The sequence below is a fragment of the Fusarium fujikuroi genome, chromosome FFUJ_chr07 (assembly GCF_900079805.1).
Source record: "Fusarium fujikuroi IMI 58289 draft genome, chromosome FFUJ_chr07".
NCBI classification, from domain to species: Eukaryota; Fungi; Ascomycota; class Sordariomycetes; order Hypocreales; family Nectriaceae; genus Fusarium; species Fusarium fujikuroi.
This window is the reverse complement of record NC_036628.1, coordinates 1,433,354-1,450,374: the sequence shown is the minus strand read 5'-3', so window position 1 is coordinate 1,450,374 and position 17,021 is coordinate 1,433,354. Positions and strand designations below refer to the sequence as shown.

Sequence of the window (17,021 nt, the reverse complement as noted above, 5' to 3'; positions counted from 1 at the left end):
CCAACTACTACCTAGTAGGTACCTCGGTAGGTATGAGTCGCCAGCCAGCCAGCCTCCCTTAGTTGTGTGGCTCCAACGACTCAATGAGTTACACATCTCGATCTGGAGTACAGTAACCAATGTTGTAAGTTATCTTTCCGGCTCTAGTAAACTCAACCAGTAGTGGCATTTTACCTAACCAGTAGCCTGGACCAGCAATTGGTCACCGTCCTCCGACTACATACCTACCTACCTACATCCAGTAGCGGCAGAACTGAAGACCCTGACTCAGTAATAGAAACATGGGAACAAGGCTAATTTCCTTATGCATCATCGCCTGGCTCAGACGGACTGTATGCTCCGGACAGCTGAAGCTATTTTGCACTACCCTATAGCTACATTTCAAAATCGGAGATATATTGTAGGACCTCGAGGAATTGAACTCAGGTGAACAGGTGGTATCTACTTTACTAGACTAACATATTTATATCTACCTAAGTTTATGTCACTTGAGGTTCTAAGTCACAAACCCGAAAACACCAGTCATGGACATGTTGAGGGTGGGCATGACGATATGAAAATACGTAATACCATTAACGACATGTTCACGTTTCTTAACCGGAAAACACTGCAGCCGTCGCCATTTACTATGTATTTACAAATGCCGTACTCCAATATACCCTAAATCAGCTGCAACGCCACTATAATCCATAGTCATCAAGCTCTACTGTAATGGAACACGCTCGAGGGTATCGGCCAAGATGCCTAGCTGCATCGAAACCTCGTCTTCTTGCCCCTGTCCATCAATATCCTTTTTATCTATTGCCTCTCTCAGGCGCTTGGCGGCTGCCAGCAATGGGCTTGCGTATCGATGCTCAACTGCTGCGGCCATTCCAGCAGGAACCAAGTGCTTGAAATCTTGACCACCGAATAAGAACAGAGCGAAGTTGGCAACCTGAAGATGGAAGGGTGCGAACTGGACCCAAAACTCCCACAAGGCCTCCAAGTCTGTCTCAGCAAGGGACTCAAGATCCTCAAAGAGGGTATACTGAAGTGTGTCCAGGCAGTCCGGATCGGCAAAGCGGCCCGTAGAGCCAGCCTTGCGGGCGGCAATGATCTCCTCGCGTAGCCATGTCACTGCGCATGCTTTCAGTGACGAGAACATGCAGTTTTCCAACAAGTCTTCCAAAATACCCAATCTGTCTTCCTCGTGGGGATCTTCGTGAAGGATGTGACCCGCTAGCACAGTGGCTGCATTCCGTACCCGCAATGATGGATGGAAGACGGAAATGAGCGTAAGTAGGTGGTGGTACGACATGAAGGTCACATCCTTATCGTCGGTTCCTTTAGGTCCGATAATGCGCTTCTGGTCGTGGAGCCACAGTGCAATGACTAACAAGGCCTCGACAGTTCCAGGGTTGCTCTCTATCTGCGTCTGAGGGTCATCTCCGAGGAATCGTTTGAGCAAATTGTGATGCTCAGGAAAGATGTACGCGTCAGGTTGTTCGTAGTCGGCATCAAAGATATCTGATGCAAACATGCGATAAGCGGTCAAGCAAAGAAATCCACCAGTTGAGAGTTTGATACCCTCAGGATTCTTGGGATCTGGCTCGACTTCAAGTGGATTCACAGCAAAAGGTGACTGCAAGACCTTCTTGACCTCAGCTGATGGTAGTTTCGCCAGACCCAGATCGCGAGCTACAGACTGAAAGAACATTAGTACCAAGATCTGTCCATTGGGAATTGCCACTTACAACCAACTGTCCAACCAAAGCATCTTTGGCTTGGAGCTCGTCGACCTGCTTGAAAGCTTGTAACATAGTAGGTTTCCCCGGCACGATCCTCTCCGGATTGTAATACTCCAAGTGCCGTGCCGCCCACTCAAGCCTATTTGAGTTGACATATGCTTCGAGGATACTCGTAACAAATGACTGTAAGAGGCGCGATACTAGATCAGCCTCACCCTCGGCGGCCTGATCTGCATCTGCCTCAGGATCGGGTGCGCTCTTGGAGATGTCGCTGTCTTGAAATGGTGTTTCGAGCTTGGTGCTGGACTGGCGAGTGGGCAGCGGTGGTCGCTTTCTGCCAGAAAGAGAACGCGCGAGATGAATAACTGCGGCTGTAGTCTCGGCACCCTGGGGGTTGTATGCCCGGTAAACGGTCTGCAATGTCGTATGTAGGAATCGTGATGGTGCCTTGACCTGCAGTCTTCTATGGAGGATGCCCAGCATGCCAACCAGAGTGATGAAACTTGCGCTCGCAGAGGCATCACCAGCCTCAGAAGATTCGGCCTTGGAGTCAAGCACTTCGAGCACCTTGATAATGACCTCGCGGGGGTTCCCAAGGCGGGCAACGGTCTCGAGGCAACCTTGGCTACCAGGGACGGAGATCAGCATCTCCACGAGGTCCCAGCCAATATCGCGCGTAAGCTCAGCATCTTCGAGAATCTCCTCTAGAGTTGGGAGAACTTCGGGGGATAGATTCGTTTCGACTATGGTGAGGTATGTCAAGGCGTCTGTGGCCGGGGGCCGAGTCTCCTTGAGTCTTTCAATAGCTTCGTCGACGGACACCATGATGCTGAATGAACAACAAATGTGCAGTGTTCTTTCCCAGTAACTGCTATGCAGCGATCGATAGTATTCGTCTTATACTAGCTCGATCGAAACGGTCCGAGAAGTTTGACAAGCTATACCTAGTTACTGAGGGGTCGATCGTTCGGCTCGTGACAGGTCTAGCGTTGTGAAGACAGCACAAGAAGTGAATAATATTGGGGGCGCAAGAAAGATTCAGAGAAGCAAGTCAATGAGAGAAATAATCGGAAGGGGTAAACCTCCCCTGATCGATGTACAGCTTCTTTGTGATCTCGTTGAAATGAGATTGATGAAGGAACACATAAGGAAAGCCAAACATGCGATGAGGGATGACGAGGAGCCTTTAGTGGAGACCTTTCCCACTTAGCGCGGGACACTTTCGTCATCACGCTTTTAGACATGAGCTTGTTTTCCACTCAATTTGGAGGCTCAAGAGAGGCAACCACACCCTGTGTGATTCAAGTGCATATAAATGAGGCCCTGGTTTTCGACTGTCATGTCCAGGCTGATGGATTTATGAGAACATTCAAGTGAGGCTCTGCCTAGCCTCTTCGTGCCCAGGATAATCAAGCCAATACCAGTAATACACATTACCCAACACGAGGCGTTTGATGTGCTACAGGGGTCAATCTTTGATCCTTCCATCGCCAAGCCTTCACCCGGTCACCCTTAGTTAGTGTCTACCTTCTGTAGCTTCAATATGAAGTCGGCAAGCAATATGGCGAAGCAACATTTCAGTAAAGCAATCTATGGTATCAACTAACATGACAATTAAAGCTTAACGCAAAAAGTTGCACATATGGTTTGCAGATATACATAGTACAGCAGCCCCGACCTTTTCGTTTTCGCTAAACGCCCCTGAAACCCATCCTCAGACCCCCCAAACCCAACCCAACACTAAACACCAGACCCAGACCTAGATGCAATCATACATATTCATACAACCAAATAGACGTCTCCGCATGAGTAACTATAATACATCGCCAAACAAAATTTACGAAAGGAATATACAACTACGCTCTCCTGAGTTGCCTCACCGGCGTGGGTGGGTTTACATCCTCGAGTTTTGGCTCCAGCTCTTGCCCGAGTATTTCGGCCATGTCATTTTTCTGTTCTCGTAGGCGTCGGGTTTGACTTTCAGGGCCTCCGATACAGAGACAGGTTCTTCCATCGGAACCAGTCTCGGGTATGCTCTGTAAGGTAACACACTCTGCAATTCTCTCCTACTTAACGGCTTGTCTTTCTTCGGCGCTGCAGCTAGTTTGGCTTTCTGGACGTCTTTGACAATTTCTCGAAGTTCTGCGTCGTCGCTGACGATTTGGGCCTTGAGGAAGGGGATTGTTTCTTGTGCTGACTCCTGAATACCCTGCATAATAGGTACTCGGGGAGTATACTCGATCTGATCTAGTCTGGGAGCATGCTTTGCATCCGGAACGATATCAGGATCTAGTCTTGCAATTTCTCCCTTCTCCAGAAGTGTGCTAATGTCCATACTTTCTCCAGGGGAAATAGGGGTTGGGTGGCTCGGCGTGATGCACTCCATGTCCACTTCTTTGCGCAACACATGGTCAATGTCCACAGCAGAGAAATAAGCACATGACTGAGGAAGGTCCTCAATGCCGACCTGCTGAGAGAACATGGCACGGGTCCACAGGTTGGCGACCTGCAGAGCAAGTGCAGTGCGGTATTTGTCCGTATCCTTGACTAGATAGCGAATTTCGTCGTGAACTGTGATAGCAAGCCGAGCATCAATGTTGAACCTGCGGATCAGGTAGTCCATGGAAACGATGAGCAGATGGAGGTAGTCAACACCTGATGATTGGATAGCCCAGTTGATTCTCGATGTTAGATAACCACCTTTGCTGATGTATCGTCCCATAAGAGCTTCAGTGATGCCAGCTCCCAATACTGGCGTCCTTGCCTTGTCTTGCTCGGCGAATTCTTCTAACTTGTTGAAGACAAATGACTCGGTGCCGCCTCTCCAAAAGGGTCGTTTGTAGAGCACCTTGCGGTTGGTCTTGGTGCCTTTAGTATTGGCATATAGTTTCGAAGCCGTCTCCAGTGTCTCCTTTTCCGACAGATTGGGGTTAAACTGCCGTAACAAAGTCGCTGCGAACTTCAGGCCAGCGCCATAGATCCGACCATAATTGAAAACTTTGGCATCGTTCCTGGTAATGCCAAGAATCGAAGCGGTTCGCGAATGAAGATCGGTGCCGGCAGCCTTTGTGCCTTCCAAGGTCATGAACCCAACAGCATTTCCGCCGTGAAGCTTGAAGGTTGCGTCGCCGACAAGGCTGGCAATCCAAAGCTCCTCCGAATCAACATCTGCTCCCACAAAGCAGTAGCCTTCAGGCGCCTTCACCATTGCCTTGAGCTCAGAGCCCACTCGATTCTTCTTGGCATTACTAGCGGTAAGCCAGGTATTCTCCACTGCTCTGCGAGTTATAGTACCCATTGGGATGATTTGTGGTAAGATAAAGCCGTTAGTACTGGGCTTCTCGCCTTCGTGCCCAGTCTCAGCTTGCATGTCATGCGGAAGGTCCTCTTGATAGATAACCATTTGAGATTTGATGCGGTCCCTTGCACTGATCCAATAAGAACATGATGCGTTCATTTCCAAAGCCTCCTTAGCATATGAGTACTCGGAGGACAAAACGCCGCTCTCAAAGTAAGCCAGATAGCCCTTTGCCATTGGGTTCGCACAGCGAGCCGTCGGGCCATCCTTATGAGGGAGTTTGAAGTAGGTATGGGCATGGTCATCACGTAGATGGATCTCTTTCTCGTCGAACTTGCATTCGACCATTTGTTTGGCTGCATATTTCGAGGCTTCCACTCGTGGTACGCGAAATGACCAACCATATTTGTCAGACCAGAATAGCGGGTGCCCGTCCCAAGCTAGTCTTAGTAACAGAGGAGCGATTCGCGTTCGAACAGTGATGTTGATAGGGGCATCGTTGGATTGAAACAGGTCCTTGTACCACTTGGGCATACCCGGTTTCTTCTGCCTAGCTGCAGGTCTTGGGGGGTCGTGCTTCCGCTTGCCTTTGACCATTTTGATCTCTTGACCTGACCAGTCGAGTTGCTGCATCCAGGGGTCATTTGTGTACGCCTCAGGCTCGTCCTTGATCTCCAACGCCTTATCAGTAAGACCAATAAGTCGTTCCTCAACGGCGTCATTGAGCTTGTGGTAGGTAGCTTCGGCATTGGTGATATACGCATCCCACGACTTATCAACAGGAAGAATGACGGACGAAAGGTGCCGGAGGGCTGCGAAACTGACAGGGTGTGGACAGGTCTCTAGAAAGTTGGGGAGAACAATCTGGTAAATACGATGAGTGACTGACACGTCGGCAGCGCAATAGTCCAGAAGCTGGTCTAGTCTCTCCAGGATCCTTTCCCGGTCCAATTCGCTGAAGTCGTCGCGAAGAGCTTTGTCAATCGAAATATTGAGGTGAAACTTGGCGACGTCACGGAGAGAGTTAACGGAACTTCGTTCAACCCAGAGCTCTTCTTCATCATGCATACCACTGGTCATCAATACCGCTAAATCATGGTCCGGAGTCTTGCTCGCAACTTGATCCCGTAGTTCTCGATTCTTTTTATGTCTCATCCAGGTAGGCCGCTGTTGAGAGCACATACCGTTTACAGCGACGTGGAGCGACATTGTGTCGAGAAAGGCATTTCGAGTCTGCTTGACACTATACTCCTCCAATACCCGCGCTCGGTCGAAGCCAACGTTGTGTCCAACAATAATTTTGGCCTTATTCGGGTCGCCTAATGGAATCAATTGTCGATCATTGGTGGTCTCCATTAGCAGCCACGGCGAAAGCCACGCATACCAGGCAGTCGGGCTGGAAGCGCAGGCCATCACAGCAAAGGGGCTGACTTTCCACATAACTTCCGTGTCAAACGACAACATCTCTTCATCAGGAGCATCGACTTTTTCGGTCTGACCATCGGGGTAATATTTCGTCCAACCGCTTTGATGTATCCATTTTCGAGGCTTTGGTGGTGGATTGGCGCGGGCGAACTCTTTTGCATATGCCAGATACGGTTCGGCGCAATCTAGTCCGAGTTTGTGAAAATGTTCGTCTAGTGTGCGCCCTTGGAGAGGGGGAAGATCGAAAGCTATGGGTTCGGATTTATCGGTATTCTTTCCAAGCAAGTCATGGCGCCTTAGATGGTCTCTCGATAACTCGACCAGCTCTTGTGGTGGAGGTTTGAGACCATCAGGGAAAATCTGATCAAATATGTGAGAGCTGAGTTGCTGGACGCCTATCTCGTTATATCGAGCTTCGGAGGGCACTGCTATAAAGTTAGTCTGGTAGGGTTGTGAATGATCCATCCTTTCTTACGTGCAAGTGTGCCCTTCGGGTTCGATTTGACGTTGTCGGCGGCAGCAGCCAGCCATCGGACATGAGCGCGCAAAGCATGACGACGAAAAGCGTGGTGTCGAGCAATTCGGATGAAGCTGGGCGTGGAACCGCGCAACGGCTGAGCAGCAGCCGATATGAGCATACTTAGGTGCAGCACGATAGCATCACGGCTTCTGATACTGTAGTTGATCCGCTAGGATGTATCGGTAGTGTTTCGTCTATATCCAGGCTGTGGTTTGATAGAAGCAAGAGATAGCCCTAGATGATGAATTTGGCATTCGGATGAATCTTGACCAAATTAGTGAGGTGACACCCCTGTTAAGTGGATGACGCCGTGCATTCTTGGTGGGTCTTTTCCATGTGCTTCAGATAGGAGTGGGGAATGGGATGCAAAGGGTCTAGAGGGTCTAAAAAGATGGAGGGGCATGGTTTGAAGCAAGCTTGCGAGGTAGGGTTTGTAAAAGAAGAGATATGGCAGAATGCATGATAACCGATGGTGTCTTGAAGTACCAGGCAGTGGCCAAATCTTTTTGCATGTGGTGATTTGCTACAAACGTCGCACATCTTGCAATTTTCCTTAGGTACCTAGTAGTATGGCGTACGAAAAGTTATGCATACTACTGGTTAGACTTTAGTACTGGTTTTGATGTCCCTGAAGATACCTATGGGTGTTGTTGTACTGTATAAAAAGCACTTCAGAGGGCTTGTCTGCTAATAATGGGAGATATGAATCTCGTACGATGAATGCTTGGGTATCTTCACGCTGTCTTGTAGTTGAACGATGGAGTGGTAAAACTCACCAAGACCATCCACAACAGCTTGAAAATGTCCTTTCAACCTACCCTTGTGTTATCAAGATGAAAGCTTGTTAGCTTGAAAGTCAGGATATGAGACTAAACACTAGAGGGAATCCCCGTTCATCCCTCGAAGGAGTCCCCAGTTCAGCTAAAGGTTCCTGATGCTGGAAAGAGTTTTGGTGGCGCCTGGACTCGTGTATCCCACCCCACAAAGCAATGGAAATTGCCATGAATACGATTTGCAACACAGAGCACCAGTATTCATTGAGTTGTGTTGAATGGAAACATCGACTTGAGCAAATTCTGGTATCACTCGCGCTTGAAATGTATCGTCGAGGCCTATTGCGATATGCATCATGCAGGGACCCGAACTTGTCCAAGGCAAACGCGAACGCCATCGTCCGAGTGATGGTGGTATGATGACACTGGAAAAAAGTATGCATATCCGAGTCTCGATATCTGACGATATCGCCAGAGTCAGGTGCCTTTTGACTGTGGCTGTCAACAGTCAAATCGACTGCTGCTACGTGGAGGTTGTGTTGAGTGGACAAAGAGAGCGAATGATGTTTGTTTTGCTAAAGCCCATACTCTGTACCTAGACAACAGTGAATGAGGTGGGTAAGATAAGGTTAGGTACATACCTAGGGAGGATGCCAGACAGTAGGTAGGTGATAATCTAGGGTTGCTCAGCAGGCATGGATGTTTTCTGGTAATAAGAGGCTTCCTACTGACAGGGCCGAGACCCCTCGTTGGCTCACGGTCACTTCCATTCACATCAGCTCGGCTCAGCTCCCGCAGCCGGTCATTTGAGTTCGGTTGAGTTATTCTGTGTGTCTATATGGATGTTATTTATTTCTCATACTGTCTGTTGCCCGACATCCTTTTGGTGACCCCGACTTCTTTACCCTTCCATCATCTGCTGCATGGGATGTCCTTTGCGATACAAAGAGCCCTTGTTACTCTCCCTGCTCTTGATATATCGCGCGTCTTTGTGTCTTTGTATTGACCTGGGCTGTTTCATCCCTTCTTCCACTCTCAGCCAGCCAAGCTTCTGGTTTCAACTCACATCCTACAGCCCGAGTCCAAGCTCAACCCAAGGAGGCCCGCCCAAAGCCAGGCCGGGTTCAGTGAGTGGGTGGTTTAAAGAATGGTGCATCTCCACGCTATTTGTACCATTTCTCCCCTTCCCGTGACATTGACGCCCACCAACAATGGAGCAAGAATTCTTGTATATGGATTCTCTACTCTCTTATATGTTGCAAGGTTAGAAATTCAAAACTCGTCTTCACTTCTCTACCTACTATTTTGGACACTGTTTCCTTTTCTTGCATTGCCTTGCCTTTGTCTCTTCTTGCTTCTGCTACGCTCTAGCCGAAGCCAATGTCCCCACGGATTCCACGGTAGCAAGTCAACTCCTGACGTTCCTTTGTAACCGATTGAAATAGGCAACGCGGACTTGTTTTTGAACTCGGCAAACGACTATTACTCTCCTCCGATCACAATCTCCATGTCAACCACCACGAGGATAGTGTCACCTCCTGATTTTGCTGGAGCTGGAGCTCCACACCCAAATACACAACCGCGTTCGCGTTCTCAGAGGACAATCAACTTGGAGATTGATGAAATCAGTGCCACTACCAGTGCCAGTGCCAGTGGCAGCAGCGGCAATCGCAGCAGCAGAAGCAACAGTGGTGGTGGTGGTGCGAGCCGCTCCCACATTCGCCAGACAACAGCATCATCGTCTTTACCTCTACCGTACTTCTCTTTGCCACCATTGATTTCCAACTCTCGCCTCCGTACTTATCGAACTCCAAGCCCGTTAGCAACCACCCAACGGCCGAGGCCCTCCCACTCCCCTCCACCCCAGAATATCCAAACATCACCTTGGGGAGAACCAGCGAGCGCATCATCAACACACATTGAGCTTCCGCCAATAGGTTCCTGGGAAAATGACCACCCCGAGTCTTTGCATAACGCCGATTTAGAGAACTCACTCCTTGCTTCCGAAATCGAAGATAATTTTCTCGCCGACCTTGCTGATGGTGATTTTTCGTCGCCCTCATCGTACCCACCGTTCACGAACCCCGATTCACGGCCGAGTCAGTACCATAGCGTAAGCCTTCAATCAACCGTTCAGGCTTCCACGCCGCATCGTGCATTCCGCAACACCGCCGCATCCACCAACGCCACTACAAATACAACGGCCACTGCTGCTCCACGAGAACTATCGTCCACCAACTGCATCCTTCACCCTTTCGGCCCTGAGCGAACAACAACCCAGCTCTCCTCGGCTAGCAACTCTACTGGCGAATCTCAAGCATCACTGCCTGTTTTCGATTCCCTCGAGGAGAACGACCTCTTCTTTGACAGCCCCGCAAGCTCCTTCTCCGAAGCTATGCCGCCCACAACTCGGCGGAGTACCACAGCCGCGGCTGCTCGAACTGGTTCAGCGCACGCGAGTAAGCGACGACGAACATCGACGACTGCTGCGCCCGCGGCCCCCTCGCGGCCCACGTCGAGACAGAAAAAGTCACCCGCAACTAGAAAAGACATGGATGTTGAAGAGCCATTCGGCACAAGCCCTACTCGTTCCCCCATCGACATTGAAGCCAAGCCCGAATTCGATACCATCGATCTGACCGAGACCAACGAAGTGTTCGAGGAAGTCCGGAAGCCAGAAAAGGATGATCGCGTCAAGCTTGCTGCCTTTCAATGTGTCATCTGTATGGACGACTGCTCCAACCTGACAGTCACACATTGTGGTGAGTAATTTCGCTTCTGGTGTTGAAGAAGACTCATGTAAGATCCTAACATAGCCCCAGGTCATCTATATTGTGCTTCTTGCTTGCACCAGTCTCTTCATGTCGACGTCACCAAAGGAAAGTGTCCCATGTGCCGTCAAAAACTTGACATGAAGCCTCGAGAGAGCTATAATAGCAAGACCAAGGGATACTGGCCCCTTGAACTGAAGCTCATGACTGCCACACGGAAAGGAAAGCGCAAGGCCAATACGCTGTCTTGATGTGATCGACAAACATCTACAATGGGCGAGTGCTGCGATTCTCTGAACTCATGGCGCAGTTGAGCACTTGGTTCAGAGTTTGATGGCTGGCTCTAATGCACCGTCGTTGTTGCTACGTGGCTCTCCGTTTAATCGAAATCCGTGGATACTTGGAACTCGTCACAGGTACGGGACTGTGCTAACCGCCACATGCCCTCATGGCTTATATAGTGTTTTCTTCTTTAACGTTACGGCGGGCGGGTCACTTTGGGGCGTCAGATAAAGATACCCAGCATTTACATGGATAAGGAGAACATAGGACTGCATTGATTTAATACGCGACTACGGTTGTTGCGTCGCTCAGGAAATGGCGCACTCGGAGTAACTAGGTTGGTGAGGGATATACGTATCGTGCCGTACCCATGGAAAGGACACAGAGACTCATCCATAGAGTTAACCATTTGGTGTTTAGGCAACAGTATATGGCGCATAGACTTTAGACCTCTGATACAATTTGATTTGCTTTGTGCCGACCTCAAGTGTCGAATATTTGAGGCAGTGATTCTGAACCGACTTGTGAGATGTCAGAGTATGCACAATTCATTTGTTCAAAGCATATCCATCCCACCATGCGCTTAGACTGACAACAGGTAAAATCAACAGGGAGGTCGCTTTTCATGTCTTGTCCTGGTACTAACGTGATTGATTATCTCACCGATACAGACTAAACCACACTCAACGCATATTCCATTCCACGCTATCCTGTCAACGCCGCCTAAGTCTACAGCTTATATCCCATCTCGACACACATTCCTTTATGTCATCGTAAATTATAACTAGGGCGCCTCTCCTTCTCTTAGACTGGCTTAGTGGAAGAGACCGTGGCTCTGCTGCTTTGGCTCAGGAAGGACTTCATTCTCGAACTGCAAGTTTGTTAGTTGCTTGGTTGTGTATCTCAGGGAGTGAGCAAGCGTTACCTCAAGGAACCGTGTCGCTGCGATGATAACCATTAGCCCTTCAGCCAACTCCTCAATATTTTGATCCAGGCCCTCATCCGCGTTGCCGCTTCCGATACCCGCGCTTCGTTTAAGGGTATGGGTGACGAGCATCCGATGCTCTGTGAGGAACTTGCGACCCTGCACCACGTTGTGGCTACCGCGAGAGACAAGGGCGGCACCGATAATGCGCACGACTTGGGCAAGAAGGCCATAGTGTTGCTCAAGAGCACGAGGGTTGGTGTTGTTTATTTGAAGCTCGGGATCTGCTCCGAAGAGACCTGAATCCTCAAGTGACCGGAAAAGGTTGGAATGGATGATGTACTTGGCCCCAGATCGTGTCTGCGCAAGCTCAAGGAGTAAAGCAAGACGAGCATTCTGGTAATTCTGCTGCTCAGAGGTGCCTGAAAGAAAGAGTCAGCAGTAGTTTCGGCAAGGAAGCAAACAAAAACGTACCTGATGTGAAGACTTCATGCCACTCTTGCATAATATTTCGCAAAGAATCCACCATGACACCAATGAAATTGAGTCGGTTGAGAGTCTCCACGACATGGTCATCACTCTCCTGACGACCTAGGCTTACGAGAGCGTTGAGTAGGATCAATGCCGCTGTCTGGCATTGAGCTTCACCACCGTAGGCATCATCGCAGATAACATTTATCAAGCGCTCACCATACACTTGGATCGTCTTGATAGTCTTAGGACGATTCGAGATCAGAGATCCTTGATCAGCCATGCCAGTCAGGTAGCGGTAGCAGATACCATAGTAAACGGATCTCAACTCCGGGGTTCCAGCCCACTTGCCGATGGCTTGCAAGCAGATCTGGAAAAGTTGAAAGAGTTTGTCACTCACGAGATTACCAATGGCTGAGCCTTGCTTGTCGTCTGCTGACGCTGAGAGGTCAAGCTTGAAGAGTAAGACCTTGGCCAGCCGGGCAAGCTCGAAAGCCTCATCTGGCCGTTCCGAAGCAAATGCTTCTAAGCTGGGTAGAATCGATTGTAGGGCCTGGAGGAAAAAAGAGGTTTGTGCTGAACCCTTGAAGTCGTTCGACTCGATCATAACGAGTAAAAGTTTCGTCCATGTCTTCAGCACCTTGAGGCTCTGTGTAGTGAGCTGCTTCTGCCGATTTGAAGAAATAAGATATTCTATTATCATGCCCTCTTCGCGTTCGATAGCAGCTAGATCCTGAGCTGCAACCAATGCTCCCGATCCTTGAGCTTCACCTCGTTTCAGAAGCAGAACTTCTTTAACACGCTCGAGATTGTAGATTGGGTTGGAGTCCGCGTCGTTCTCTAGACAGGCTGAGAGATCGATATTTTTATAGTATTGAAGAGGGGGCAATGGGATCTCCCAAACGCCCTCTGGGAGGAGGAAGTCATAGAGGTCGAAAATAGTTGGAATCGGTATAGGTGTGTTTCCCTCTCCAATAATCTGACCATTTAGTGCCTCAAAGATGCGGCGCTTCACGCTGGGCATACGGTTCTGAGCTATGCTACAAAGCTCCATAGCAATGTATTCCAAGCCCATACTTCGGAGAGACAAGAAGTCGATTAAAGCCACAGCACCATCTGTCACAGGGAACTGCACCATGGCGACATTCTCACCTTCCCAGGAGAGATCAGGATTGATGACTGTTTCGCGCAACAAAAGGTGGAAGAGGATCTCATTCTCACGAAGTTCCTCGACCACAACAGGTGCAGATAGGGGCGAACTCCAAAGGATGTGTAGAATGCGCATCACACGTGATTTGATAGCGATGAGCCACTGTCGCATTCCTTGGGCATCGCCAGAGGGAGCCTCCAAGAGTAGTCTTAACAAGGTGTGGAAGAGAGAAGTTCTCGAAGCGAAAGCGCCCTTAACATCCACGGACAGAGAGTCAATGCCGCACTTGAAGCCGAGAAGCAAGTGTGCAATCGTCGGCTTGCGGGGCGTCTCTTGTAGGCATTGATATAGGAAGTCGAGGATGTAAATTTTGGTGACATAAGCTGGAGAGTCTGCCTCACGCCCAATTTCGAGAGGGGTTATCAATTCCGAGACAAATGATCGGGATATGGCTTCGTGTTCACCGTTTGCCTCCAAGGCCACAATAGCCTTGTTACGGTGCATTTGACGATTAGAGCCTGACCAGACAGCAGTAATTTTCGACGAAGAAGACATCTTCTCGAGCAACTTTAGGCATGCAAGAGTAAGGTCTGGGTGTCCGATGCCACAGTAGTTGCCCAGGTCAACAACAAGATTCAATCGAGTTACCAGGCCATCTTCAAATGAGGCAAATGCGGCGTTCGATACAGGAGGCCGGCGCTGGTTTGACTGGAGTTTGATGATGGGCCGAACAAGCTCGAGATAGGTGGCTTGGAGGTCAAGGACCTTGCTAATAACCTCGACGGCACGTAAGATGCCAAGAATAAGGGGCGAGTCCGGTGCAGCATTCCCAACATCTACGGGCTCTTGATGGATTGTGTTGAATAGAGCAGCCATGACTTTGTCGTTAAACATCCATTCCATCACTCTGGCAAAAGGATGCATGCGGACATAGGTTGCCAGGTCGGTAGTTGCGATGACTCCATCGACGTTGATGTTTGTTTCATTAGCCATGATAATAAGATCTTCGTTGAATGTGTTGAGGCAGACCAAGATAAACTCTAGGCAGCTAAGGCGAAGAACGCGAGTTTGGTTCACATCTTGAAGGTCATTTGCCTTGGTAGCAAAAACCAGTCCCATCACGAAGTCGACATAAACCTCAATACCAGGCATACGGGAAGCTGAACCGAGATTCTCAGGGAACGGCAATCCATCATTGAGGGGACTGCTATCGATGGCTGGAGATATAAGAGAAAGGAGGAGTTGAATAAAAGACTCGGGGTCCTCAAAACCACTGCTAATCTCGTCAAAGATACGGTCCATAGAGACAATTGGTGATTGCTGAGCTTGGCGAGTGATTGGATGAGAAGCGTACCCTCCTGTAATCCAGGTATCGAGGCAATTCCACATAAGAATGCCCTCCTGAAGCGACTTTCGTGCCATCAAAGCACGTAGAGCCATAAAGGTACAGCCGCGTAAACGCGGGGGGATGGGACTGCTTGCGAGTTCATACAATGTTTCAACCAGGCTATAGTTGGGATTGTGAAGGAGAAACTGTCTGGTTATCTCGCTTTCGCTGGCCAGCTTTGAGATTAATCGAAGGTAGCATTCAAGCATCATGGCCGATTCTGGCTCGGTCTCTGCTTGATCACTGCTCATCTTTTCATTTCGATAACGAATTGTCTGGGGCGGTGTTGGCTTCTGCCGTATTTTGGCAGAGAAGAAGTCTAGCTCCCTGAAGATTTGTGCCCATGTTAAAGACTGCGATTTTCTCATCTTCCCGGATGAATGATGGCCCTCATCCATCAAGAATTCGTGTGCGGCAGAAGCGCACTCCTCATTTTCTGAAATAGCCTGAAGCATCTCGCAGAAAGCTGTTACCAGAGGTGTTGACGCTCTACGAGAAGCCCAATGCATGAAGCCAGCCAGGTTACTGTCTGGATCGGACCAAAAATTCATAGCAGCATCGGGTCGGCCCTCATAAGCGTACGCAATGACCAACAAGAATCTTTCGAGATCGAGATCCTGCTCGTGAGTCTGGCTGGATTGGCGTTGCTCATCCTCCTCCACACGAAGCTTTCGTAGGACGTCGGGAAGGTTAGAGATAAAGCCATCGACAAACACTTCAAGCTGGAGCATCAGTGTCAATTGGAAGAAGTCTGCGAACGGAATCGCATCTGGTGCTAGTGCGGGGGACTTTCGCTGAAGCCATTTGCGCATGCCTGCTCTCACAGGATCGTGCCAATCAGGAGACTTAACATCAGCAGCGATGGAGAGAAGAAAGTCAAACGATCCATCCTTCAAAGACTCCAGGAAAGCTTTTGATCGTTGTCGATCCTCCTCATCCAGGTCGGTGTTGGGAGGGATTGCAGCCTCCGGAGGATCATCCACGTAAAAACCACTATACTCGGCGAGCCACCAAGCACGAAAAGCAGCCTGTAGCTGAGATAAAGGCCACAGAGGACTGTCCGCAGGAAAGAGTTTCCCATTCAGCTCACGAGCCTTGATGAGGTCATATCCTCCTTCCGCAGACCCGAACACCGAAATGTACGCCCCGATTGATGGTATAAGGTGGACCAGCAGAGCATCATACCGATCAACTTTCTGGAGAACCGAAACGAAGTCAAGAAAGTCTTGTGTTGACCCTTGTCTCATTTCAATACTCCGGCAGAGGATGACACCTAGTAGTTCGTGTTGTTGCATTAAGCTGACTCTGGAGAACTCGATAGTCTCCATTTGTTCAGAGATACCCCCTGTCGTAGTTTGGCCAAGAGTTTGGGCAGCAGCGATCTTGTCTCCTATCTTCTGAAGCCAGGCCTTAATCTCCTTCATGGAAGCCATGCACCTAGGTACTATCCGTTTTGTAGCATCTGCCCCCATGCTTGGCTGAAGCAAACGCTCAGCCACGTAGAGCTTGACGCTCTCGAGAGCTTCGGTGTCGGCAAGATCATCGTCGAGGCCTTCTAGCTCGAGAAGAAGTCTAACAATGTCCAAAACGTATTTGCGCTGCTGGTGGAATCGTATAATGGCACATTCGAGAAGGGATCGGCCCAGCGTGTCGGGGTCCTCTTGGGATTCAAGCAAACAGCGGGTAGATTCGAGCTCGTCGAGTTCTACCTCGTCAGAAAAGGTGAGAACATCTTGCTGGAAGTTGTCGTTTATTGAGTATTTGTCACCGTCAATGACAACTTTGCCTACGCAATCAGTTAGATGAGAGAGAACATTGAGTTGCGCCAACAAACTCCTTACCAGACTTGACAGCATTTCTATTGTCCCCTTTCCTTGCTGGTTTATCCCATAACTTTCCTAATTCTGTTTCAAAGACCTGGACTAGAAATTCGTTGCCCAGGGCCTCTGCGCCCTCAACGCGACCTTCGCGTAATGATAGAAGCCCTTGATGGAAAGCTTGGAGGGCATCTAAAGCGGTGATCTCGGCCATTTTTATGGTTCAATACTGTCGCATGTTGATGAAAAAGGCGACAGCGAGTGTAGAATACAAGCTGCGAGATTTGCACCGTGGTGCGTAACGTGTCGCAAATGTTGAATCTTTTTGTCGATGGTTGTTAGTGGTCGCGGTTTTGAGATTCTTCACTTTGAGACTTGTTGACTTCCCCAGTAGGTGAGCTCATCGAGCTATTTGATTGGTTAGTATCTTAGTGGTTTAGGCGGTGAGAAGCTTTCTGCCGCCTGAAAGCTTTAG

General features: G+C 49.3%; 4 protein-coding genes; 1 reads left to right on the top strand and 3 right to left on the bottom strand.

Moving 5' to 3' along the window:
- Nucleotides 1-703: 703 nt before the first annotated feature.
- On the bottom strand, nt 704-2,552 carry FFUJ_08650 (uncharacterized protein; the record flags this gene model as incomplete). XM_023580624.1 has 2 exons in its annotated part: nt 704-1,684; nt 1,734-2,552. 2 exons carry the CDS (start codon nt 2,550-2,552, stop codon nt 704-706), a joined length of 1,800 nt encoding a protein of 599 aa, XP_023433369.1.
- Nucleotides 2,553-3,621: 1,069 nt separating this feature from the next.
- Nucleotides 3,622-7,088, bottom strand: FFUJ_08651 (probable DNA polymerase gamma; the record flags this gene model as incomplete). XM_023580623.1 has 2 exons in its annotated part: nt 3,622-6,875; nt 6,926-7,088. The coding sequence occupies 2 exons, from the start codon at nt 7,086-7,088 to the stop codon at nt 3,622-3,624; spliced, it is 3,417 nt and encodes a 1,138-aa protein (XP_023433914.1).
- A 2,162-nt stretch (nt 7,089-9,250) lies between these two features.
- Nucleotides 9,251-10,765, top strand: FFUJ_08652 (uncharacterized protein; the record flags this gene model as incomplete). XM_023580622.1 has 2 exons in its annotated part: nt 9,251-10,505; nt 10,566-10,765. The coding sequence occupies 2 exons, from the start codon at nt 9,251-9,253 to the stop codon at nt 10,763-10,765; spliced, it is 1,455 nt and encodes a 484-aa protein (XP_023433368.1).
- Nucleotides 10,766-11,610: 845 nt separating this feature from the next.
- Nucleotides 11,611-16,760, bottom strand: FFUJ_08653 (related to nucleoporin; the record flags this gene model as incomplete). XM_023580621.1 has 4 exons in its annotated part: nt 11,611-11,667; nt 11,722-12,143; nt 12,196-16,515; nt 16,571-16,760. 4 exons carry the CDS (start codon nt 16,758-16,760, stop codon nt 11,611-11,613), a joined length of 4,989 nt encoding a protein of 1,662 aa, XP_023433367.1.
- Between the last annotated feature and the right edge of the window lie 261 nt (nt 16,761-17,021).